General features: G+C 41.9%; 1 protein-coding gene across 11 annotated transcripts in view; it reads right to left on the reverse strand.

Annotated features, from left to right (window-relative positions):
- Positions 1-27,403, reverse strand: part of MOBP (myelin associated oligodendrocyte basic protein) — a 47,142-nt gene that overhangs the window by 12,416 nt on the left and 7,323 nt on the right. Inside the window, exons 3-7 of one of the 11 annotated variants that reach the window (XM_070238916.1) lie at positions 15,502-15,643; positions 14,690-14,821; positions 9,793-9,934; positions 6,811-7,020; positions 6,217-6,507 (exon numbers count right to left, since the gene is read on the reverse strand). In XM_070238916.1, coding sequence (XP_070095017.1) covers positions 6,252-6,507; positions 6,811-7,016 — 462 coding nt within the window. In that variant the 5' untranslated portion in view covers positions 7,017-7,020; positions 9,793-9,934; positions 14,690-14,821; positions 15,502-15,643 and the 3' untranslated portion in view covers positions 6,217-6,251. Of the gene's footprint in view, positions 1-727; positions 6,508-6,810; positions 7,021-9,792; positions 9,935-14,689; positions 14,822-15,501; positions 15,644-18,215; positions 25,056-27,403 lie in introns of all 11 variants that reach the window. The other 10 variants (XM_070238918.1, XM_070238914.1, XM_070238920.1 and 7 more) reach the window with 10 other exon arrangements.

Below are 27,403 nucleotides of genomic sequence, written 5' to 3' on the forward strand. Positions count from 1 at the left end.
GAAGAAAGAACAGATATAAACCAACAACCCAACCTGAGCGCCTTATCTGGTTGGGCTCAGGCCTCTGAGCTCTAACCTCTTTTAACAACCTCGAAAGCCAATTTGGCAAGGACTTAAGCTTATTAAAATATTTCTCTAAGAAGCAAATATTCTAAGTGAAATAGCACTTTAAACCATATGCCAAAACTAGGCATACAGATTGAAAAGTAAAAAATAAAACTCTCTCTATTCACAGGCAATACGACTGCCAACATAGAAAATCCCAGAGTCTACCATAAAAAAGCTAGCATAAGTGAGTTTAGCAAGATCACAGAATACATGATCAATATACAAAAATCAATTGCTTTGATATACTAGCAATGAACAATTGAAAATTGACATTGAAAAGAGTACTATTTTAATAACACCTAAAAAGTATGAAATACTTAGTTATAAAGCAAACAAAATATGTGCAAGATCTGCATGCTGGAAACTAGATAACAAAAAAGACCTAAATGATTGAAGAGATGTACCACATTGATAGACTCAATATTGTTATAGTTCTCCTCAAACTGATTATAAACTTAACACAGTCCCATTCAACATCCCATCAGGATGTATTGCAGAAATTGACGCACTGACACTAACATTTATATGGAAAAATAAAGGAATTAGAATAGCCAAAAACAATTTCAAAAATGAAAAACAATGTCGGGGAGAAGTCACATGAACTAATTTCAATACTTACTATAAAGCTACAGTAATCAAGTGTTATACTGGAGAAAGGAAAGACAAATAAATTAGCGGAACAGGACAGAAAGTCCAGAAATAAACTCACACATTATGGTCAACTGATTTTTCAATAAAATTGCAAAAGTGAGTCAGTGGAGAATATTTTCAACAAATGATGCTGGAACAGGTAAATACGCATATGCAGAAAACTTTAACCTCAATCCATACCTCACACTACTTAGAAAAAATTAACTCAAAATGGGTAATAATGTAAAGGTAAAACCTACAATTTAAAATTCCTAGAAGAAAACATAGAAGGAAATTTTTGTGACCTTGGATTACATACAATACAAAAAGCATGATCTTTGAAAGCAATTGGAAGAAAAGGAAGGACTCACAAAGGAGACTGAGAAAGTTCATGCAGAGAATTAGGAAAGAGGAAGCTCCTGGAAGCCAAGAGAATAGAGAATTTAATGACTGAGTGAGGGAGTGGTCAACCAGATCGACAGACAAGACCTGATGTCAAGACTGGATTCAGCATTCATTAGGCAAAGCAACACGAAGGCCATAGGTAAGCTGTTAGAGCAGATGCTGTGTGTGCTTTTCCTATGGCCCCTCACCCTTACCACTTCTGTGCACACTGGGCCAACATCCAGATGCGTTTCTTTGCCCGTGGGCTTTTTTCTGCTGCCACAGCCCACTTTGCCATCACTTGGCAGGCCAGAAGTATGAAGGAATTAATGCCCCCACCTTCAAAGCAGCATTGGTTGACCACTGACTGACAGGAACTGGTGTATAAGTGTCCCATCTCCTTTACCCCGTGGGTGGGACAACTCTGAGATGCATGTCCTACACTGGCTCATGGGGTTCCTCAACAGGATTAAGCCCCAGGGGCCACAGTGCAGGCTGGATGGATAATACACTTTTTGTGGGCTGCTTCCCTTCCCATCTCACTTCCTCCATTTCTCCAGCGTTCCCTTCCCCTCCCAAATAAACTGCTTGCCCTTTCATCGTTGCTTCTGGAGGAACCTGCACAGGAGGAATTCCAGCGAGGTGCTATGCGAAGAATCAGAGCACGGTCAGTTGAAGAGTGAATGGGATTTGGAGAAGCAAAGGTGACGAGTTCACACTATTCTTAAATTTCGCCTGAGAAGGGAAGAAAAGAGATAGGACAGGGCCGGAGGTGAACACACAGTCACCAGGAGACAGCCGAACATGTTTAAAAGCTATAGAGCTTTCTCTTTAGAGAATGTCTACTTAGACAACAGAAAAAGACAGTTTCTTTTTATACAGTAGAAAAATGTTGAAGCTGTTAGAGAGGTAAATAAACAGTGGAGCAAGACCCTGGAGGAGCAGGAGTGGAGGGAGGAAGAGCATGGTGTGAGCAGCGGGGGAAGGGACAGGTCAGGAAAAACAACTTCATCCTGGAGGCTGAGGTCAAGGATTCAGAGACAGACACACATCCTGACAAGCATGTCAGGGTGGGTGGAAGCAGGCTGGTCTGGAGAGGACCTGGGGCGCATCCATTTGTGGTCACCAACTGTTAAGGCTAGAAGGCTTTTCCTAGCCATGCTCAGTCTCCACGACTGGGCTCAGCAGCTGGGAAGCTGCAGCAGTGCTGGTGCGTCAGCAGCTTGATCTAGGATTGGGATGTGTGGGGATGAGCATAGCAGGAGGATGGGCGACAACAGGATTAAGGCTATTAGAGAGAGAGTGGTCACTGTGTGGTCTAGACTGAGGACATGTGGCCAGGGCAGAGCTGTCAGACTGAGAGAACACACACAGCTCATAGAACTAGAGGCCTCTTGGGCTCACCCAGGCCTCTGCATAAGCGACTGCTCTGCATAGGCACTGCACTATAGAGACCACGATGTGTAAAGGCCTGCTCCCAGTGGGAAGGAATTTATGACTTAGGTAGAGCAAGATTCAAGAGTTCTGTTGCAAAAGCAATAATGCAATCTGAGAGGCAGGCAGGGCAGGAGCCTCATCTAAGAGCAAAGTGCTTGGGTCCTTTTCCCAACTGCTGTTACCTGGAAAATGATAGATGAATTCCTGATTTTGTTTGTCTGTTGAGACCAAAGATAGATTGCCAGAGAATAACCACTGGCGTGAAATCAAGCATAACATGTGCCTGGATGGAATTTTTCCACAGACACGTAAGAAAGAAGTTCTTTCTAAGACATGACTACAAAGTCAGTGTTTGTTGCGTGGGGAGGTAGAGGGAGCGCTCAGAAAAGGGACTGGAAGGGCTAGTTTACCCCCTCATGGGTCAGCACTCTTCTGAAGTAAATTGTAGCTTGTCAGGTATATAATTGCATTGTTCTTTGGCAGTCCTGATAATTCCAAACAAACCCAAAACAATATACCACTATGGATCTTCCACAGCTACAAGGGAAAGTGGGGTGGTTTCTACTCTGTGACCAATGTATCCAGCATGTAGTCATTCAGTTGGTGTGCTTGTCCTAAACTTTAGAAGCAATGCCCTGCCATGCCTAGCCCAGGATGGTGGGTGGTCAATAAAACACCAAAGCTGGCTTGCTTCAGTTTGAAACTCAAAGTTAGAGTATTCTCTGTCCTCAAAAGGCCAAATTCTGTGGAGAACCAGAAGCCATGTAGAACCTTTCCCCTCTAACAATCAGTTCTCTTTCCTGGGCTTTGATTTTATTATCTGCTGAAGTGAGAGAAGGGAATCAATAAGGGGCTGGAGAAGCAGAGGGATCCACGAGGTGGGACCATGAATGTGGGCTGAGGGTGGAGGCAGCCGAGCTCAGAGGTGCTCCTGGAGGGAACAGCAGCATCACCATGGGATGGGCCCCCATAAATACCATCTGAGCAGCTGGACCAGGAATGTGCATCATTTCCCTTGATTGCCCAGAGCTTGTGCAGTGCTGTGCATGCGGTCTTGATGAACAGGCTTGAAAACACACGCAGAAATAAATTGGTGCTCCAGGCTTCTGCGGTGCAGGGCTCGATTTGGTACAACAAGATGTTCTGTGAAAGAATGAGTCAAAGACACACAGCACTGCCCAAATATGTGTGACTGACCCCAAACCAGTCACTCATAGCCACAGTGGTTTCAGAAGACCACAGATCCGCAGCTCCCAAAAGTGGAGCACTGAGAAATCAAAAGCAGCTCAGCCCAGGAAAAATGTGTTAACCCTAAAGGCAAGGATGACCTATGGAATCCTAAATTCTTGAAGAATTGAGAGAATAGTATAAACTAAGAGGGAGATGCCAGGGTTTTCTCCCATCAAATATGAGAATACTCCATGTTCAATCAGGATGCAGGGAATCACACCATTTGGATCGTAAGACGTAAATATTCTCGGGATTATTGAGAAGATCCATCCAAGTGAGTGACTAAGGACCCAAAAGACCTTTGTCAAAATTATTTGACCTCTAAAGGTCAGGCCTCAGGAATGGCACCATTTCAGAAAGCAAGCCTACTTCAGAAAACCTTTTCGGATCCTTTCTTCATGTGCCATTTAGTAGCTCTACTTAAGAGTGAAATTTTTCCCATAATCTTCCTCTCACCCCTTTGATTGAGGATAGTCAATCAGTATCAAAAGAGAGAATAGATAGTATGGCTAAGCAATGGCTCTGAGGCATTCCCTTAGGATCTTTGGGAATCTGAGAAGGAAAAGTGTGTATCTCAGAAGGGCTCAGATGGTGCATCCGCAAAGTCGTGGGACATTATGAACAGAGCCTGTCAGGTCCCCTGGTCTCAGGTAAAGGACAATGGCTAAGGAGGCAGTGACAGCCTATTGGAGGCACCTCCTCTGATACCCACTGAGAAGACTTAACTGAGGGAGTCAACATATGCCAACACTAGGATGTCTCTTGAGTTTAAGCGAAAAAAACCAGCAAGGCTGGGTCCAGACAAATTTGTGGCTCAAGCGAAGTCTGCTTTCATTGTCTTCCATCTCCTTTCCATGTCCTGCTTGATCTCTAGCCACCCAAACAGCCATCACGCAACTCACTGTAGATGGTGGCCTGAAGTCACCACCACAGATGACACGTCTCATGTACAGTTAAGTCCCTCTGCTCTGCACATTTCCTACCACTTCCATATCAAAGTTTACAGAAGTCCTGTGCTAGGCCCCTTTCACTCAGGCCCCTTGGAAGGGCCTACATTAATGACTAGGTCACCTGGCGTACAACTTCCTATTACGGTTTTAGCAACTGGTAGCCTGTTACTTCCTTCACAAATCAACCTTACCTGATCTTGCACTCTTAAATACTTCCACTTTTAGTACCATAAATGTGGCACATTTCTTTACTACAAATCACAGATAATGTAGATCATTTATTTTTGGATGATGTAGGTCAACGTTTCTCAAAGTGTGGTCTGTATACCACCTGTCACTATGCTGGGGGACAGGAGTTGCTTCCTGAAAATGCAGATCCCCAGGCCTCACCAGTGATCCAAGCAATTAGGTTCTCTGGCAGCATCTTTAACAAGCTCCCCAGTTGATTCTTCTGCTAATTAAATCTGCAAATATCATATGACATGCATACGCAGCATTGTGCTATGCAGGTGCTGCATATCAGAGTAGATATGAGAACCTCAAACACAATTAATGCCCACTATTAACTTATAAAACAGGGTCATTTCTAAATATTAAAAGGACTAAAAAGTTGACCTGCCATGTGTGTGGGCAGGGAGTATATGGAAACCTCTGTACCTTCTGCTCAATTTTGCTGTGGACCTAGAACTGCTCTAAAAATTGAAGTTTATTTTTAAAAAAACAAATTGACTTGCCTAAGATGGAGCAGATGGACATGTGCCTCCTTGGCTCACTTTTTCTGTCTATATGGATCATCCTCCTTTTAGCCTCTGCCATCCTAGCCTAACCTCCTCTCTGAAGCCCCAAACTCCTGAGAAAGAGCCCAGCTCCAGGCTCCCATAGCCCAATGTACATACTGATTATGACAATATTAGAGCGTTGACACCCTACACTGTGACCAACCATTCTCTTTTCTGATCCTGGTGAAGCACAAACCATCTGGTTTCTTCACTGCCATATTCCCACCCTCTAGTGTGGTATATGGAACTCTATAGGTATGTGATCAAGTTTGCTGAATGACTGACTGAGCAAATGAATGAATGATCTTGCCACTGAAATTAACATTAGGTGAAGTGTGTTGGAAGGATGGACGGACAAACTGGCTAAACCTCTCCTTTTACACACACAAAGATATTCCTTAGAGTCATCGTTCCTCGTCTCCCTGAGGCACAGGAATTGAGGGCCTCATTTCTTCAATCTATTACTATAGTCAATGCTCTGATAAATTAATCACTTCCAGTCCTAGTAGACAAAGGACTCAGTGATACTGCCATCTGAAGTATTATACCAACAGCGGCTATGAGGAAAACAGAAGCCACACTAGATATTTCAAACAAGGGGATTTAATGCAGGGAATTGATTACACAGGCTTGGTAAGGCTGAAAGAGGGCCATTGAAATAACCCAGATGTTAGTAAACACAGGAAGCAGCTACTAACCTTAGGGCTGGGGGAACGAAAGGGAAGAGATGGTGTTACCAGAACCTAGAAGCTTTGTTGGGGGACCCCCCACGGCTGGTGCCTGGCCCTCTCTGGGGGCTGCTGCGCGGCTGCTGCTTGGGCTTCTGAGGGGGGCGCTGCTTGGCTGGTGGTGGTCGGGCCTCTGGGCGGGGGCGTGGCTGACGCTCAGACCTCGGAGGGGACCGTGGCTTGGCTGGTGCTCTGACCACCGCGGGGGGTGCCGCTGGCTGTTTCTTGGGCTTCTTAGGGGACGTTGCACGGCGGCTGGGGCTGAGAGGGCCAAAAGAAGCTGGAGGCTGGAGCCATGGCTCTCCTCTGCTGCTTAAGGGATGCTGACAGGTGCTGGAAACAGGAAGGCAGGCCCTGCTCCCCCTCCCACCTTCCAATCTCCCTCCAGTACCTTCCAATGCCACAACCTACTGGGGAGCTGTCTGTCAGGGGATCGGGAGAAGAGCAGTTTGCAGAGCCCCAGCCCCAGCATCACAGAGTAAAGCAGGAAGGGGGGCCTCGGAGCTGAGAGACAAGAGGCCAACATCCAGCTGAGGTGCTGGGTGGGCAGTGCAGACCACTTACCTGGTCTTTTGGCAGGCACAGCAGATCCAGTCCTCTTCCTTCTTCTGGTAGAAGCAGCCACTTCGACAGATGCTGTATTTCCGATCCACGATCTCACGTTTGGAGTTGAGGAAGGTGAATGGTGGGCAGCAACGTATGACGAAGTGCTCGGAAAACTTCTGGTTCTTGGAGAGTCTGGGACCCTCCTTACCCGTTTTCTGACTCATCTCACTGGAAATCATCCATGAAACAGCACATGAGATGAGGGAGCTGTGTGCTCCAAGAACCCACTCCCTGCTGCTCCCATAGTCCAGGTTAGCATTCAAGGTAGTCCTAAATCCTGAAGCTAGAAGATAAATTTCCTGCCCAACTCTATTGAAAGGACCTAAATTAAGGGCTTATTAATTTTTATTTGTGTATTTTTAATCATGTTTTCTTAAAATTAGCTCTTTTTTCTCTTATGTTTTAGTGACCCATTTAGAACAGGAAAAATATTACAAAACCAAACATATCCCTGGTAAAATAATATTCTAGATTTAGGAAAGGGCTTGTCTCTAAAAAACAAAAGAATAGACTTTATTAAAACCATATCACTGTTAATATCATAAATACTACACAATGGTGAAAAAGAACAACCTACTGATACACACATCACCATGTTTGAATCTCACAAACATAATGTTCAACAAACGAAGCCAGACACAAAGGAACACAAGCTGTATGATTCAGTTTGTACAATGTTCAAAAATAGGCAAAATTAATCTACTCTAGGCTGCGGGAAATCACAACATAGTTGTACATGGAGAAGATGAGCTCTGACTGAGAAGGGGCATGAGAGAGCCTGTTGGGGGCTGAGAATGTTCTGGATCTTGACCTGAGAGGTGATTACACAGGTGCGTGCATATGTAAAAATTTAGTGAACTGTACACTTAGTTTTTGTGCGCTTTACTGTTTACTTCAGTTAAAAAGAAAGAGGAGGAGGAGGAGAATGGACTAAAGAGAATTTGAGTCTTGAAAAATTTCCAGAAGGGGGTTTAAAACTAAATTATTCCAATATCCTTGCTGTGAACGTGACAAGTGCAGAAATAGCCCTAACCTAATACTCTCAGACACTGGTGCACATGGGGACATAAATGACCATTAATCAACAAGAGTCAACAAATATATATGGGTGGTGGGCGTGTCCTGGACGCTGAGAAGGTCCCTGCACTCAACAGGCTCAAGGTCAAGTTGGAGACACAGACGTGCAGTGTGTGTCACAAAACAGTGTGATGTTGACCAATAGAAGCATGCACCAAGTTCAAGGAAAGCGTGGAGAAGGGGTGGATTCTTTGACGACAGAACTTATGATCTTATTTTTTAAGGATGAATACATTAAAAACAACTAAGTTACTCTCAGGGGATATTTGAAAACTTTTTTCTGATGTGACTGTCTTCTGCTACAGACAGAAATGTGGGCTGAGGAGTATGTTGAGTGGAGTTAACGAAAAATACATATTTTTTTCACCTCAGTTTGTGGTAGTCCGAATTATGTGCTGCACCCGTTATGCACGCTGCAAGTGTTCTTTCCCAGTATTTCACCTGCTTTTATCATGCAAAAATAATTAATTTTTATGTGATTAAGTTTCTTAGTTCTCATTCAGAGTTTTACATTTTGGTTGAGAAGGTCTTCCCCACTCCATCTGCTTTTAGACATACTCAAGTGCTGTACATCTCATTGTAAAAGAAAATCCTCTCTGGATCACACTTCCACATCTATTTTCCTCCCTATGGCTCTTCTCTCTATGGGGAAAGTTCTTGTAAAATTATCAATGCTTCTTTTCTCCATTTCTCCATCCCCTCCCCCTCAACACACTCCAACCTGGCTTCTGTTCCTTTTCTCCCAAAGAAAAACAGTCTTCCATTGCTCCCCAAAGATCTGCATGCTGCTAACCCAATTGTCTTCCTACTTGATCCCTCTCTCCGTCTAAATTTTTCCCTTTCCTGTCATACGACATTCTCCTAGATTCTCTCCTCCATCTCTATCCCTTCCTTCTCAGCTTTTCTTATAGGGTCATTTGCTTTATCCAACACTTTTAGGGTTAGAGCTCCTCAAGGTACAATAAATACTAAATGGTTATTGGGGTTACTTTCACCCATTCAATTCAGCATATCTTATACACTTAGGTTGTACCAGGCACAGTGCTCAGCTGCTGTAGTAGTCGCAAGCTGAATCATGCTTAGTCCAGTCCTTAGGAAACTTATGCACTAGCTGGGGAGACAATCAAGGATGCATATAGTGTATAAATAGCCACAAAACCCATTTATTGAACCCAAATATGAACAAGTCCCTGAGGGAGTTGAAGGGATGGATCAGATAAACATCTTGCTGACAGCTCACAGTATGGATGGAGAAATGTTACACAGATGTCAGTAAGCACAGTACTAGAAATGCTCTGGAACATGAGAACGTGCTGGTAAAACAGCACAGAAAATCCACAAGAAAGGAGGCAATATGTTGGGCTGGGGAAGCAGGGGAAACTTCATGGGTAGAAACATTTCATCTGGCCCTAAGATTTGGACAGTCAGAAGTAAGGAATTGTTGATACCTAAGCAAAGATACAGAGAGGTGAATTACAGTCCCCCTGAGAGCCCGCCCTGTCTGCAGTGCAGTGTGGAAGAACAGATAGTGCTCATCATACAGGTGCTGAGGGAGGACAGGAGTTACCAGTCACTGTGAAGGATCTAGTCCTGGTGACTGGAGGCATGGTCATGACATCAGCAGATCAAAAGACTAAATAGATGAGAGGGAGGGAGATCATCTCATTGGTCTAGAATGCCGTGAGTTTAAGGTGCTCAGGGCATCCATGTGGACATGGGCACCCAAAACTCAGGAGCTAGAGCTGTCATCTTGAGAGTTCTTCACTTCGTGGAAGAAGCACAACCTTGGGAATGGATGCAATGAGTACGAACTGAATGAAGAGCCAGACGAGGGAGTGCTCCCAGGAGGAATAGTGGGCCTACCTTCAAGCTTCAGGTAGAGGGGCCAGGGAAGAAGGAGCAGCAGGGGCAGTCACAGAGGCAGGAGGAGAAGCAGCCTCTTAGAAGAGAAATTTCCAAATTTGCAGGAGGAGATGGTATCCAAAGAGCAGTATCCAAAGAAACCCTTGGTGCAAACAGATATTTTTAGACCAATGAGAAACTAAATCTGATTTTTAGGGTCTGATTCATTATAGGACCTTAAAGATCTGCCAAACCCCTACCCAAGTCCTACATATGTGGTAAAGTTCAGCTCAAGTTTCTCCTCGCAGGGGAAATAATGAAATAAAACACTCCAGGATCAACCCGCAGGAGTCATTTCTTTAGGCCCCCAACACCTGGAGACTATGTTACTCAACTTTTCACAGACAACCCAGACATCCCCAGTGCCTCCAGCCTTCTGAGGTCATCTTTTCCCAAATGGCTCAGGCACTCGCCACAAATAAAAGAAAATCTATCACTCACCTCAGATTTTTAAGAATGACTAGCATGGGGTAAAAGGGAGATTTTAAGCCTCTTATGACTGAATTCCTGCTCTGACTGAATTCTCAATTCCCATCCACCTGCTGTGATGCGTGGGCCCACTCTATGCCCATCCAGACCCGCCCCCCATCCCGTCCCCCACCCAGCCATCTCTTCCTCCGGCACGTCAGGGGAAAGTTCTCAAATTCTTATGCTATGACAACTTTTTTCACTCTCTGCGTTCCCCCACAATGTCCAGCAGGGGACAGCCCCACCTCATGTAATCCATCATGTGTGGTCCTGAAGGAAAAAAATTCTCTTCCCTGGAAACTCGACATTATTCTAGGGCAACCAGCTGAAAATTCATCGAGCTTTAAAACAACATTTTCCCCTTCCTCTTAGTAAAATGTTTATAGTCTGTGGAAAGGCTCTGGCCGCTAACCATTTCCCCTGGTAGCGTTCAGTTGGTTATAGTCACTGCCTCTCCAACTCTTTGCCCCACATCATGCTCCAGTTTAGGAATTCGAAGCTCCAAATTCTTAACAAGAGCAATATACCCACAAGTCATCTTTTCCCAACACTTCAGGCTTACTAGTAAATTAGTTATAGCTACAGGCAGATGACCAACAGCAGAGGAAAGAATTCACATTTACTAAGCACCTAGTGTAAGGTGGTTGCTTTATATACTTTACCTAGTTTTTATAATATGATATTATCATCAACAAATTAAAGATGAGAGAGACTGAGAAACATGACCAAGTTCATAAAGCCAGTAAGAGGCAGACAGGGGATTTGAATCCATGTCTCTATAACTACAACATCCTGCACCCTTTGAGCAGGTCCAACACTATCTGTGGCTCCTGTGCTCAGCCCTCCTCTCTGAGGAGCAGGAGTCCAGGCCCTGGGTCCAGACATCGGGGGACTGGAGATGGGCCCAGGAATGGGATAAGGCTGCATAGATGCATGGGTCTATGTCCTAGGGTGAAAAAGATGGAAAGTTGGGGAAACAGTGTACTGAAGAAGGAAAGGTAGAGAAAGGAATTTGGAGACATGACACAGTGTGGTGGCCAGGACTTCTCAGCAGAGCAAGAAGGCACATAGTGGGATTCTAGAATGTAAACTCGGAGAGGGTCCTGAGGGGAGTGTGACCCCCAGGTGCTTCCTCCACTCCCACCTCCAACTCATTAGTTCGTTTTAAAATCTGTATTCACTGCTGAAAATTAGAAAACTTGGATTAATTAAAATAATAAAAATCCCAAAATTTTTATCCCATAACCACTTATAAAATATTTGAACATTTTTTATTTGAGAATATTTACATGTAAATATATAGTCAATAAAAAGTAAGACCGTACTTCACATATTGTTCAAATTTATACACTTGGACAATCATTCATTTTTTTAACTTTTATGGCTATAGACATGTTATATCTCTTATGGCTTTTATAATCAATGATAAATTTATAGTTACAGCTCCTTTGGTACTTTATATTACATATCTGCACCCTCTCTCATTTTTCTTGATTAATCTTGCCAGAATTTATCTACTTTGTTATTCTTTTCAAAAACAAGCTTTTGGTTTTCTTGCTTGTACTTGCTCTTTGTTTTCTAGTTCATTAATTTCATATTATGCATTTATTATTTCCTTAATTTTCTTGAGGTTTATGTTCTTGTTCTTTTTCTCTTTTCTTGAGTCAAGTGCTTCTCCATGTGCATTTATGGCTATAGTTTTTCCGTTAGGTACAACTTTAGCTAAGTAACAAAAGCATTAACATAAGTTTTTCATTTCACTTGATTCTAAATATGGATGAGTTCTTTGATCAATTATTTTTTAAAATCCATTGTAAAATTTCCAAGTCTTTAGAGTTATTTTTGTTACATTGACTTCCAATTCTAATGCATTCTAGTCAGAGACCGTGGTCTATGTGATAATGATTCTGATATTTGTTGAGATTTGCTTTATGGCATGGTTCATAGCCAATATTTCCATATGTTCCATGGGTGCTTGGAAAGATTATGTATTTCTGGAAACAATTTGGAATTATCTAGTGAAGACAAAAATGTGCACAAACTGCAATCTAGCAACCTATTCTTGGGCACGGCAGCCATCTTGGATCATGGCTCAATCTTGTAGATGAAGCCACGTGGTGGAGCACAAAGCCTGGAGGAGCCTGAATCCTTGATGACTGTGGAGCTGCTGTTCCAGGTCTGGACTCTTGAACCAAGAGCACCTTTTACATGAGAGGCAATCTCATGGAAAAAAGCTTCCACCTTATTTAAACCATTATTATTTCAGTTACAAGCAATCAAATACAATTCGAAATTAATATACTCAGTTTCCTCATCTAAATGAAGGTGTTTTATTCAGTTTGGGCTACTATAAAAAAATACCATAAACTGGGTGACTTATAAACAACAGAAACTTTTTCTCATAGTTCTGGAGGCATGGAAGGCCAAGATCAAGGTGCCAGCAGATTCGATGTTTGGTGAGGGCACACTTCCTGGTTCACAGAAGTCATTCCTCTTCCTGTGTCCTCAAATGACAGAAGGTACATGAGAGTTCTCTGTAGCCTCTTTTTAAGAGCACTAATCCCATTCATGAGGGCTCCACTCTCATGACCTAATCACCTCCCAAAGGTCAGCCTCCTAATACTATCACATAGAAGATTAGATTTCAACATATGAATTTTGGAGGACACAAACATTCAGTCCATAACGGAGGGGAATAGTGAATAATAATACTTAACTCAGAGGACTTTTGAAAGTATTAAGTAAAATAAAGTAGGTAAAGAACTTGGCACTGTACCTAATGCAAATAACTTGCCTAATAAATTCCAATTCCCCTTCACTGACTAAGAATTCATTCAAGTGGCTTGTCTAACTTTACTGCATTCTTCGGACATATTCTCTGTGTGTCTCACTGTGTATCTCTGATGACACTTAACTCAAGCATTAATTACATTTTTATTTACTTTAGTGGGTAAAAACAAATCACTATAAACAACTACATGATTTTTTCACAAAAGATACCACCTAATTGCAGAGCAAAGATGATTATGAACTGTCTGGCGGGATGAAGAGAAAAATAACTGAATTTGAAACTGTAATAGAATCATCTCCAGACTTTCCAGATGTTCTCATACACTCTTAACTAGAGAGGAGGGAAAGTGAGGCAGGTTTTTAAAGAAGGAGGAAAAGGAAGCAAAGGAGAAGAAGCAAAGGGAGGAGAACAAGAACCTCCCCCCACTATTTAGCAGGCACCAACCATGTTACAGATGTTTCATATCTATTATTTCCAATTCCCAAAATAACCCTTCGAGGTTGTCCCTACTGTCCCCATTTTAGAGATGAGGAAATTGAGGCCTGAAGAAGTTAAGCAAACTCTCCAAGATCATTTAATAATAATAAAAGAGCAAACTCATAATGGTCAATACAACTAGTCGACTAGGCGCCATCCACTCTCCCCTTCTTCCATAACAAAGCTTGATTTTGTTTGGCACCATGATATGCCCAGTTCAGTACATACAACTCCCCATGTGGCCATGTTCTAGCCAATGAGCACTAGGCAAAAGTACTGGAAGGGTGACTTTTCTTCAATAATAAGGCTGTTATTCAAGAAAAGAACCTCCCTTAGTGAGTGCATCCAGCCCAATTCAGCTGCCCCCAGGCCCCAAGAGCTGGGATTATTTCAAGCCTTTGGACTTTGTCCCATAGGGCATCTTCCCACCCAACAATTGAACAATTGATGATTAAACTCCTGCCTCCACCGCCTTGAGGCTCAGCCCAAAGCCAAGTTACCTCTTCGGGAGAATTTCCAGAGCCTTCTCTCTCCCAAGGAGAAATGATCACTCCTCCCTCTTCTGTGCCCTGACCTTGTGTGCTGTTCATAATTCTAGGAGAGTTTCTGCAACCTTTAGTGTTACACTTACTGCTTCACTGCCTTCTAAGATTTTTCTGGCCTCAGAGCCTTGTTGAATGGCTGATTCAGAACAGGCATTCAGTAGATGCTTGATTATAATGAGAGAGAGAACAAAGAGTGTCTCTCACAACCGCTGCAGGGGCCCTCAGCCTGTCGCTGCCTGTCCCCAGATGTTCCCTAGCAGTCCCATGTTCCCTCAGGGACCTTTGCTTTGGCTCAGGCAACAGAGCCTGTTCAATGAAAAGGGCAACACAAGAAGAGACCTTTCTAACTGATCTTGAAAGTTATAAAGCTGGCCTTTTTAGGAAAAAAAAAGACTTCATGAACGCATTATGCCTTTTCCTAACTCATGTAAATTAACTAGCAAGCTTTAATCAATACACACATTTGATTACACATTCTGGAGATGGCACTAGCATCTCTATATAACCACCAGTGTCACGGGTATCTTTAAACACAGGTCACTATTCCCTAAGGAGATTGCAGGTGGAAATTAGAGACCTGAATACAAAATGGATTTTCTTCCTTCCAGCCATCTTTTCTTCCTTTCTACCATCCTTTTTAAAAGGCAGTTGGGATGTGGGGTAATTATTTAATAGAAACGGCATGTGGCCCTTAGTCCTGGGCAGGCCTCTGGAAAGGAAAGACAACACAAGTAGTAAGTAGACAGGCTGCAGCCCGTGCACTCCTTCGCATCTACCTGGGACCACAGGAAGCCAAACGTGGAAATGGGTGGACACTCTGCAAAGCGAAGGGAGGGTGCAGGCCAATATTTGGGAAACAGAATAGTTCTTCAATTCTTGTCAGTCAGTTCCCTCAGAGTCATGAGCAAGGCCTTGCCCTTGTCTTATTGTAAAGAACTCAACATGGGAAGGACGAGAGGCAAGTCTTCACCCTGACTATCCAGGCCCTGAACTCTATGTGAGAACGCTATTCTGGCCTCAGATATCAAAACTCCAAGGGAAGACAACGACCAGTCTCAAGACTTCTTAATAAGCCACATGGATTAAGGAATGGGGTGTTTAATACATACTTGGGGAAAAAGAAATTTAAGTTGACAAGCAAAGCAACAAGTTTCAAATTTATTCAAACTCAACTCAGTTGTACCAAAAAAAAAGTACAACTTTTTCATTTCTGTATAATTGTATAATTGATACAATATACAATTTCTTTCCCTTTCTGGGAGAGAAAGGGGAAGGGACAAAGTAACCAAATCTCCGAATTTATACTGCCTGGATCACTTCTGGCGTAAACTGTCTCTTCCTAATAAGCAGTCAGTTAAAGTTCAGTTCCCTAACAGAACTATTCCTTACCTCCCTCTATTCCATCTCCAGGTGAGCATAATATGGAAAATCTGAGAGTCCTCACGGCAATGAGGGAAGGGATGGCTGGTCTGGGTGTTGTCCTCCGCTGCTGGACTCAGCCATAAGATGCCTCATCTGCTCTCACCGGGCCCTTTGGCATGAATGACACATGTTACTGCAGACCACTTGATCCCACCGAAGCCACTGGTCTTTAGGGTCCCTACTCAGAAGCCTCCTACTCTGATCTAGCTGTCCTCTCACCTCCTCCACATCCACTCTAGGTAACCTCTGGTTCCCATGCATGCCATGCACTACATGTGGGGAATCAAGAGCCCTACCTTGAGGCCATTGGCCTAGACAGCTCCCCAACCAAAACTGTGCACCCAACCCTGGGCCACATTGGATGTGGCTGAGGGCTGGCCTCTCCCAGGGGCTTGCAGCCTGTCTCCACTCTTCCTATTGAAGTGTGTCACAAACATCCACCACCCCTCATACCTACTCCCACAATTTCAAACCTATCCGAATGTTTCTACCACACCATACCACGTCCCCACCATGATTTTATGGTTTCATCCAGAGGAAAGAGAGAACATGGATGTCTGCCTCCTTAGTTTTCCCTCTCTCTTTCCACTTCGAATGTACTCGTTGGACAAAGAGTTCCCCCATAAATTCACAAAGTGGAGAAGCTTGAATAAATAAGGACATGCTCTTCCTAGGGCTTTCCTTTCCTTTTCTCAACTCCTTCCTATACATGGCTATAATTTCTCATTAAAACCTGCCCTGCCACCCTCTCTGCCTTCATATGATTAGGAATAATTGTAAGGAAGAGATGGAAGTAACCAGAAATTGTAGTTTTCATAGATTTGTTTCAAGAACAAGATGAAATGTCTAGCATTTAAAATCCTGAATTATTTCAAAGCAGGGAGAAGTAACTTCAAGTGCTTAAAATACTTGTAAATCTTGAATGAATTTCTGTTAGATCTTGCCTCCATTTCACAATTTAATATTTACTCTCCAGAAATCAAAGTCCTCGAGAGCAATAAAATCTTTTAACCTATGAGAGGAGACAGAAATAAAATATATTTTCAGTAATAATGTAAGAATATGGATGAAAAATAGTAAATGAAATTTTAATTACTGGGAGGAACAGGGAGTGAGAATGTTAAAAATACCCAAACTTAATTTCTGCATATTCCCTAGAATTGGGGGATGGTCTTTCAAAACATTGTCAGAACAGAAAAAGTGAAGCATTCATTATTCTATACATTTCTTAAAATCAGGCTAGCTTATTAAAAGAGAGAAGATGGGTGAGGAAATTTTGGTGTTTTTGTGAAAATACAATTTAAACAGTACGGCTTTGATTTCTATTGAGTTATTAATATATTTATAATTGATTAACCATGGAAATATTAGGTAGCTATTTGAAGACCAGCTGAATATAAGGTAGCAGTTTTATTTTTTTATTTTTATAAAGAGATTTTATTTTTCCTTTTTCTCCCCAAAGCCCGCCGGTACATAGTTGTGTATTTTTAGTTTAGTTGTGTATTTTAGATCCTTCTAGTGGTGGCATGTGGGATGCTACCCCAGCATGGCTTGATGAGCGGCACCATGTCCGCGCCCAGGATCCGAACCGGCGAAACCCTAGGCTGCCATAGCAGAGCGCACGAACTTAACCACTCCGCCACCGGGCCAGCCCCAAGGCAGCTGTTTTAAAAGATGCTTATGAAGAGGTTGTACTGACATAAGAAAATTCTTCTGTAATATCAAATGAAAGCAGCAAGAAGCTAGATTATTTATTGTATGGCACCAACACCGGGGAGCCAGGCATCCCAGCTGAAGCCAGCTGAGAGTCAATGCCGCAGGCCACATCAAGAGAGCTCCTAGCTCCCTCAGGTACCCTCAGACACCTCCAGAGGTAGCACCCTGAGCAGGGGGCTGGGGCAGAGCCAGGGGGACCTCGCAGGGGGAGCGCCGCAAGCTCAGATCCTGTCTTGAATAGATGAGATACCGGCACTCTGGAGACTTCAAGCAATCTTAGGGCTTATCTTCAGGCTGGTGAAGGCCTTCTGAACTGTCAATGGGAGCTATTGGGACAGTTTGTGACCACAATGACCCCGCTGACAGAGAAGGCCAGGTGGTATCAGACTACTTGTATAAAAAATATACACAGAAAAAGACTGAAAGAAAATATAGCCAAATACAACACTAACACTTGGCCATTCATTTGAACACTTTTTCTGTGCCTCCTAAGTGCCAGTGGTGAACAAGACAAAGAAGGTTCCTCAACTCACAGAGTTTAGGGTACAGTGAAGGGACTTTAACAGATCATCCCATGAACAATGTATAAAGGAGAGTGATTAGGCTCCCGGGTGCTAGAAGAGAATATAACAGTGAGATAAATTTAGATTGAGAGGCTAAGGAATGATTCTGAAGGAAGTAATATTTAATTTGAGATCTGAAGGATAAGTGGGAGCCTTCCATGCATAAGGGAGGAGAGAGTTCCAGAAAGAAGTCCTTGACGTGCTCAAAAACCAGAGAAGGGGGTGTGACTGGAGTATGATGAGGCTGGAGGGTGAGATGTGGGCAAAACAATGCAGGGCCTTGAAGGTGACCTAAAGATAGAAAGAACAGGAAGGCAGTGAAGATCTTGACTAGAAGAGATAAGACTTCCTATTTATGTTTCATGAAGATCACTCAGGCATCATTTTTTTAAAGATTGGCACCTGAGCTAATATCTGTTGCCAATCTTCTTTTTTTCTTTCTTCTTCTCCCCAAAGTCCCCCGGTATATAGTTGCATATTTCAGTTGTGAGTGCCTCTGGTTGTGCTCATTCAGGCTTCTTGCAGTGTAGATTGGAGTGAAGCAGGAGTGGAGGCAAGGACACCAGTGAGAGAACACAGGGCCTTCACTAGGGCAGTGGTGGTGGAGGGGATTCTGGAAGCAAAATTAATAGGACTTAAGGATAGAATGGATAAATGATTCACTGGAAAGGATAAAGCAAGGATGACTGCCAGATTCATGGATTAAGCAAATACACAATGGAGCGATTTACTGAGGTGGAGAAGGCTGGGGGACAGGGGAGTAAGGGTACATACAGTTTTGGACATTCATTTATTCACTAAATATCAATTGAGCACCAACCGTGTGCCAGACATGCTAAATCTGAGATGCTTGTGAGGATCTAGTCCTGATGATGCCACACAGTAGACTGCTCTGTACTGGAAGCATTAGCATATGGCTCAAAATTGCAAAGGATCAGAGTATAGGGTGAGCAATAGAGGAAGCAATTTCTCCCAGAGAAATTAGGTTAGGTGATGGATCATTTTATTAGGAAGAGAATAAGTTTAGAGACGGGGCAAGGGAAGAATCGAGAGTTCAGTCTTAGGCATGTTCAGTTTAAGAAACTTGTGGAGCCTCCAAGCAACTGTGAAAGGACGTGATTGGCCACAAGGGTCAGGAGATAGCAAGAGAGAGAAAGAGGGTGATAAATAAATCTTAGTGTATTTGACAGGGAGATGAGATTTGCTGCCAAGGGAATGCAGAATACCCAGGAGAGAGGGAATATGGAAAAGAATAACTGGAAAAATTTATTCACAGTAGCAACAAGAATCCCAAGATACCTAGAAAAAAAGAGAAAATTAAAATGTGTAAATTAAAATGCGTAAATCTTCGTGGGGAAAAATTTCAAAACTTCAGTGAAAGTATAAAAGAACATGTGAATAAATAAAAAGAAAAATGGTTCATAGATAGAACAGATTTATATCACAAAGATGCAATCTTTTCCAAAACTAATTCATAAATTATATGTCTTTCTTACTAAAATCACCAAAAGTCTTTTGGAACATGACAATCTGATCTGAGGAAAGAGCAAAGGACCAAGAATCACCAAGAAAATTTTTTAAAGAATGACAAGACTTTTCCTACCACATATCAAAACATATTACTAAGAGATAGTAATTAAAATAGTTGGCACGGGCCCAGAAATAGACAAGTAAACCACAGAGAAAGAAAACAGAACCCAAGAACAAACCCAAGAGAACTTGATGTATGATAGAGATGTTCTTACAAACCAGTAGAGATAAGGCAGATTTGTCAACAAATAGTGTTGATATAATTAACTTTCCAGGTGATATAATTGACTACATCAAATTAACAACTACTGGACATCAAAAGACAGCATAAATGTGGCCACAAGATAACCAACACTAGGAAAATACAACACATATAACATACAAAGAATCACTATCCGGAATCTTTAAAGAACTCCTACAAATCAATATGAAAAAGAAAACCCAATAGAAAATTGGACAAATGATTTGAAGAGGTAATTTACAGAAGAGAAAGCAGTAGATGACCCGTAGGTATATAAAAATGCATCCAAACTCATCAATTATCAGAAAGATACAGATCAAAACAGTAATTAGATATCATTCCACAAGCATCATACTGGTTAAAGTGAAATAGCCAAACATCAAATGAAGCAAGGAGGTAGGCAAACAGGACCGCTCACACACAGCGGGTGGACATGCGACTCAGAAGAGCCACTTGGGAGGGCAAATCAACAGTCTGTAGTAAAAATGACAGTGTGTGTGTAAAGGCCCAGGAATTCCACTCCTCAGTGTACTTCTTATAGAAATCACAGTGCACGTGCACAGAGAGGCACATACAACAGTGCTGACTGCAGCTTCACTTGAAAAATCAACGAAAAACACAAAACATAAACCAAAGTTCGTTAGAGAAACAGAGAAAGTGCGATAAATTCATGCAATGGAATTCTGTGCAGCCATTTAAAAGAATTAACTAGATCTCTATATGTGGACGTGAACCCTCTCTCAAAAAACCACACTTTTGAATTTTAAAAAGTTGAAGAAATGATGAACAGATAGAATAGAGACTCTGTGTAGGTACATCTTTGACAGTATCTATCTTATCACTAGGAACTCTGTTATGCATTTGTTATTTTGCTTGTTTTTGTCTCCCTCATGAAAATAGAGGCTTCATGAGAGCAGGCACTTTCTTTCCAGTTTATCCTCAGTGCCTTCTAGCGCTGAAGGCATCGCAGAGAAAACCTTCAACAAATGAGTTATTGCCGTGTTTTTGTTTGCAGATACATATGTTTGCGTGTGTCATTTTTGCCATGATTTTTATGCAAAAGAGTAATGTGGACGCCTTATTTTTCTCACTTGACGATATATCTTTCCGAGGAGAACACAGAGAGTGTCCTCGTTACTTTTCATCTGTCTGAGACTCCAGTGGAAGGTGGCATCGTGGTTTACTTATCTAGTCTCCTATAAGTGAAAAGTTTGGTTGTTTCCCATCTGTTATCATTACAAACGAATAGTGAATAAAGTTGTGCACCCATCATTTCACAGGTGCAAATATCTGAGAGATAAATCTCTAAAAGTGGGCTCACTGGGTCAAAGAAGTTATTCATTTGTAATTTTGTAGATTTTGATAGATTTTTCAAACTTGCTCTTCCTGGGGTTTATACAAATTATCATTCTACAAGCAATTTATGATAATGCTCATTTTCTCATCACCTCAACAATAAAGTGGGTCATTAAGTCCTCAGGTTTTTGCCAATCTGATAGGTAAAATGTTTCATAATACAAAGTAAAGATGGTCAATCCAATAATGGTTTAGATTTGGAAAGTCTGGAAGAATTATTTACCATATTAACAAATTAAGGGAAAAAATATGATCAGTAATAGATGCTAGGAAAGCATTCAATAAAATGCAATACCTATTCATGATAAATACTCTTAGCATAATGGGAAGGGAAGGGAATGTTCTTGACATTATCAAAAGCCAGCTACCAAAATATACATAGTAACAGCTTACTGCTGGTGAAATCTTAGAAACATTTTCCTCCCAATCAGACACCCAAAAAGATGCTATCATTACTACTTTTCAACAGTGCACTTGAAATCCTAACCAATACAAAAAACAAGATAAAACAAAAAACTATGAGGCTCTACAAGATCATAGAACTAAAAAGAAAGTCCAACAAGATTTCTGGACCCAATATCAATACATCAGAATCAAAATTACTTTTATAGATCAGGAAGATCCAATTAGAAAACGTAAAATAAAAGAAGCCATTCACTGACCACAAAACGATAGGACACCTACGGGTAAAAATATATACGATGAAAGAAACGCAAGGCCTTCATAAAGAAATTTGCAAAGCCTTTCTGACGGCAGCAAAAGGAATAGTCAATATCATAAGTTTGCTGAATATCTCCTAATAAATCTATAAATGTAATGCAATTCCAATAAATATTAGATTTTCATGTATTGACAAGATGATCCAATAGTTCTTATGGAAGTATAAAGGCCCAAGACGGTTTTGAATAAGAATACAGTCTTGCCCTACGAGGTTCAACGCTCATCATAAACAACTAATTAAAACAATGGCATATTGGCTTGGAAATAGACCAATAAATCAAAGGGACAGAATAGAAAGCCCAGAAACAGACCCACATATGTACAGTAGCATAGTTCATAACAGAGATAGCATTGTTTTAATGGATGAAGTACTCAAAAGAGAGACAAAATGAAAGTAGACCAAAGACCCCAATGAGAATAACAGCAAACCTATGTGAGTAGATACAAGCCGGCCATTCTTCAAGGGCTTTATGCATTTAACTCGTTTAATCCTCGCAATAGCCCCGTTTTGTAAGCGAGAAAGCTGAAATACAGAGAAGTCAGATAACCCACCCTAGGACACAGAGCTAGTGAATGAGGGCCCCAAAATCCCAACCAAGGTGGGCTAGTCTGTATTCCTGACACCTGTGGCTTCCATCACGGCAGACGTCGAAGAGAAGGGAAGCAAACCAAAGGGCTTAATTTTACAGAATAAAAGATACCACGAGGATGCAGGTTAAAAGACCTGTGTCAATATAGAAGAAAATACACGAACATATAAAAGTATAAAATTTTAATAATCGGAATGTTTAAAAAAAACTATAAATTTTTAAAAAATAGGAAAATAGAAAAAGAATAATCTTTAAAAGCCAGTAATCATATACAAATATGCTTAACTCCGCAGGACTCAAGGAAGGGGAAATGACAGCAAGAAAATATTAATTCACGCCCATTTGATTGGCCCAAAAAAGAAAAGAATTTATGTTGCTAAGGCAGCCAATCAGAATGCCGGGGAGGGGCGCAGGGGCAGAACCATTCAGCAAGTTGGCCTCTGGAGCTCAGCTGTCCCAGGCTGAGAGCCCCAGGCTGTCAAAAGGATGCCCACGACTTCCTGCAAGTGAGGAATGCACACCGGTGCTTTGTCAACGAACTGTTTCTGAATAAAAACTGGGAGTTCAAATGTTCCACTCCAGGCCGGGGCTTCTTTCACCTAGCGATACCACGTCCTTCCGAAGGCTGCTCAGCCCCAACTCCGCTGCTATGAAAAACGTTATCACTGCAGAGCAAACTCATTCCACATTCACCACCTCCCTTAGAAACCTTTAATAGCTTCTAAAATCTTGCTAATTCTCTCTCAGGCCAAAAGCTAATGCTTTCCTCTGACTGTAGATTTACACCGTAAAAGACGGTGGCTTGTGTGTTGTTCAGTCCACAGCAGCAAAAACCTAAGGAGGAAATCAACTTCGGTTGTAACTGCTACATGCTGTCTCTAAGGATATCTTTATCCATTTGTCTCCTTAGCAACCAAAATGTTTACAAATTAATACAGTGAATGTTGAACAGTAGAGTGTTGTTGGGAAACTAGTTCCGGGCAATGGAAAACTTCACACCGAGATTTATTTTGAATCAGGGTGCTTTTCCACAGAGAGCAGCATCTTTCCAAAATCCTGATTTGGGGACCTGCCAAGGCCATCAAAAAGTAACAGCATAAGAGGGTGCTGATTGTCTTGGAGCTGACAGCCTATATGGGGAGATGAAAAAGCCCTCGCTGTTTTCCTTGGTTCCAGGCAACAAGGATAAACTCAAGCGGTCCAAGAACCACATTGCCCACATAACTATTTCACAGACTTGTGCAAAGGCCCTTTGCGACTGAACAAACTCTACCCAACTCCAGCTATTCTAGGGGAGGGAACAAGTGTCACCCAAGGTCGGTATCCTTAGCACACAGGCCATATATTTAGCAAATGTTTTAGGAGTAAAAACCTTGCTTATTATAGTGGAGCCAGCTAAACATGTAAGAAATACAGTAATTTTCAGAATGTAATTTTAATAACATGACATTCTTCATTTCCTTACGTGTAAAATTACACAATACATAGTTTTCTCTTCTGGACACATGAACTTACACAAGAATTGTATGTGGATGAATAATTCCATAGTTTTCTACAGATGGGAGCAAGAGGGTCCAGGAAAAGGAACCAAAGGCCTGAGTTTGTCGCCTGTTTATCCATTCCCCTTCTCAAAAACTTCAGAGGCTCTCTTCAGCTACAGAACAACGCCCTTGCTTCTTAGTTTACACGGCACACAAGACTCCTCAGAATTTGGTCCCCGTCCACCTTTCCCCTCTATCTCCCACCACTACCCCTCACTGCTATAGGTCAGAAACATCCTATGATCAAAAGATGAGCTTTTGAACATACTGTTCTCTTTTCCTGGAATGCCTTTCCCCCATCATGTTTGTATGGTGAACTCCTATTCATCCTAAACAACCCAGCTAAGGTCTCACCTTGTCCCCTTCTCTGGATTATCTCTGTAATTTATACATACTTCTATTGGGGGACATATGACACTCCGTGAAAAGAGTGTGGCTGTATGTCTGTGATCTCAGCTTGAACTCCTTGAGGAAAGGGTTCTGTCTGAATTTGCAGAGCTCTGCTGTGCGCTCCATTCAACGAATGAGTGTTAACTATGACTGAACTGAAAAGTGTCTTTAAAATCCCCAGGTGCTTCTGCTCCCTGGGGTGTTATGTAGGACTCAGGCTGCTTGTGTTAGATTCCCAGCAGGGCTATTTTAAGAATTAAGGTTTTAACATAAAGTGGTCTCTCCATAGAAAGTATTATTTTTTTCAAGTTATGCTAAGTTTTCTTATTTGTCTTTCTTAATCTGGTTGTGATGTAAGAAATAAGGATTGTGTCTTTCTCCTCTATGAAAATGGTGGGATTTTCAATGTATACGTATGTAGATTAAACACATCCTCTCTTGTGTAATTCTTCCTGAATTACGAAGAAGGCAATCAATCTTCCAGGTTTGCGTTGTCTTATAGAAAAACCTAAATGTTAATTTGGCCTATGGTCATAGCAGGGGGCTAAAGGAGAGTACCTAGATTACCTGATGGGGCTGACTTATTGCTCTTCCGACAGCTAGAGGAAGGTGAGAGCTGCTAAGCTGCCTTGGGTTCCCCAAAGGTGTGAATCTTGGGGAGACAAAGAGACCAGGCTACCAAGCTGAAATAAGCACTGGATTGTTGACCACCCTTTTTCCTGAATTTTGTGTCTAAGACCACCCTCTGAGTCACCCAATAGCAGTTACACTGGTAGACTCCCTCAACTGGATGAAATGCCACTTATCTTTGTTCCATTTTGCAATTCATATGGCTCCATTTTTATATTTGCCATTTCACATTGAAATCATTCATCTGTTCAAAAAAAGAACAGGAGAAATAGTAAAGGGTGACTTCAAGGCATATAGTTTGAGCAACTAAGTAGGTGGTGGAAGCATCTACTGGAGGAAAAGCTTTGGGGGAAGAGGCAGAATCATGAGTTTGGTTTTAGATGCATTTGAGGTGAGGTGTTAGAGGTGCATCTAGATGGAGGGGTCAACTGGAAACTTCAGAGGAGAAGTCTGGGCAGGAGATAGAATTTGAAATTTGTTGGAGTATAGGTGGCAATTGAAGCCATGGGGATGGGCAGGATTGCCTTGGTGGCAGAATGTAGAATGAGAAGAGGGTATGACTTTGCCTTGGGCACTCCCACATTTACATGTTAGGTGGAGGAGGAGTGAAGGGCCAAGAATATAGTAGAAGAGTTGGAGAGGTAGGAGGGAAACTAGGAGTATTCAGTATCATGTATCAATATCATGGAAGTATTCAGTATCATGGAAGCCAAAGGAAAGGAGTGTTTCAAAACAGGGAGTGGTCAACTTTGAGGAATGACTCTTTGAGGTGGTATGATATGAGGAGATAAAGGTATATTAGATTAAGTGATATGGAAATAATCGATGACTTTAACAAGAATTCTGTCCAAGGAATGGTTGAAACAGGAATCAGATTGGAGGGTTTGCGGAGGAAATAGGGGTTGAGGATTTGGAGAAAGAAACTATAAGCAACTCAGGCCAGAAGTTTGAGAACGAAGGGGAGGAGAGTGGTGGTAGCTAGAGAATCATGTAGTTTCCAGCGGTTTTGGTTTTTGTTTTTGAGAGGGGGTTAGATTGATTGACTCATTTTTTGTTGTGATGGAAGCATGCATACATGCTGATGGGAAGAGTCTAGTAGAGAGGAAGAGATTGAAATAAAATCATGAAGAAAGGAAATAATTAGTATTCTTGAGGAGAACCTGAGGAGATGGAAAGCAGAGCACATGCAGAAGGGCTGGCCTTTGTCGGAAGAGGAAATTCCCATCTAATAGCTTTCATTTTTCCAGTGAAATGGGAGATAAGGTTATCAGCTGAAAATGAGAGAGTTGAAGATTTGAAAAGAATAGAATGGATTCAAAAGAGATTTTGCAGAAATTTGGAGACCAAGCTGCCAAGTAGTTTTGACTGCCTGCTTGAGGTCATTGCCCATTAATTTTTAGTAATACCAATCTCCCCCATTGTGTTTTTCTCCAGTTGTTCTCAGCAGCCTGGGTGCAGATATGGAGAAGCAGATAGTTTGAACCAGGGTTGAGGTTTGCCAGAGAATTTACAAGAGAATAATTGAAATGATGGATCCTAGAATCTATCCATAATAGGGAAAAAATAGGAGGTAGAAAATGGTGATGATGAATGGATAGGTGAATGGATTCATAAACGGATAGAGAGATGGAGGGGCAAGTCAACTACAAGTACATAATGGGAGAACAGCTGTAGTGGGATACTTAACAAAGAAAGTTGCACGAAAGGAAGGTTGTGAATGAGATCCTAGATGTTTGCACTATTTGAGTCAGAGATGGAGTAGTTTCAAGTGTTGACAAGTTTCACAGCATGACACTAGATGGATGAAGCAGAATGCGTAGTATATGGGTTTGCCAAAGGTGGACAAATGGGGTGCAGGTCATATTCCCTCTGATGCAGAGAATTTTTCTTTTCAAATTTCTGCTCCAAAAACCTAGAAAACTGTGAAACACCTGGAATAGTTTTTAAAATTATTTAACTTTTATTGAAAGTTTGATTGGTCAGTCTTCTGCTGATTCTGCATTCTACTTTGACTTTCATTGGTGTAGTGAATAGTTCATTCACGTGGCCATTAAAGTCATCTAAGTTGATGGATGGAGTTGGAATGGAGAGGGAATGGGAGCCTGGTAACAAAATCATCATTGAAGGAGAGGAGTGACTGGGATGTCAGGTGAAGACGGACACAAGGAATGGAGCACAAGTTTCGAAACGTAGAGGAATAACTACAGAGGGAAGAAGTAGTGGCCTGAAAGTGTCACCGGGCGGGACGCTGACCTTACTCTCAAATCTCGAGCTACTTGGAGTGTAAAATGGCCCCCATTTGACATGCTGACAGGTGAAGACTTGTGAAGACTGGCTGGATTCAGTTAAGACAAAGAGATGGAAAGAATCTCCTGAGTAGAATTTCAGGATGAAAGGGAAGGAAATTTCTTTTTCATGAAATGGCTGTTCCACTGTGCATAGGACATGGGTTAGCCAAAGGTGGACAAATGGTGGCTTACATCATAGCCCCTCTGGTGCAGAGAAATTTTTTTTTTCAAATTTCTACTCCCCAAACTTAGAATACTCGGAAACACCTGGAACAGTTTTTAAAAGAGTTTAACCCTTATTGAA

This window comes from Equus caballus, chromosome 16 (genome assembly GCF_041296265.1).
Source record: "Equus caballus isolate H_3958 breed thoroughbred chromosome 16, TB-T2T, whole genome shotgun sequence".
NCBI classification, from domain to species: Eukaryota; Metazoa; Chordata; class Mammalia; order Perissodactyla; family Equidae; genus Equus; species Equus caballus.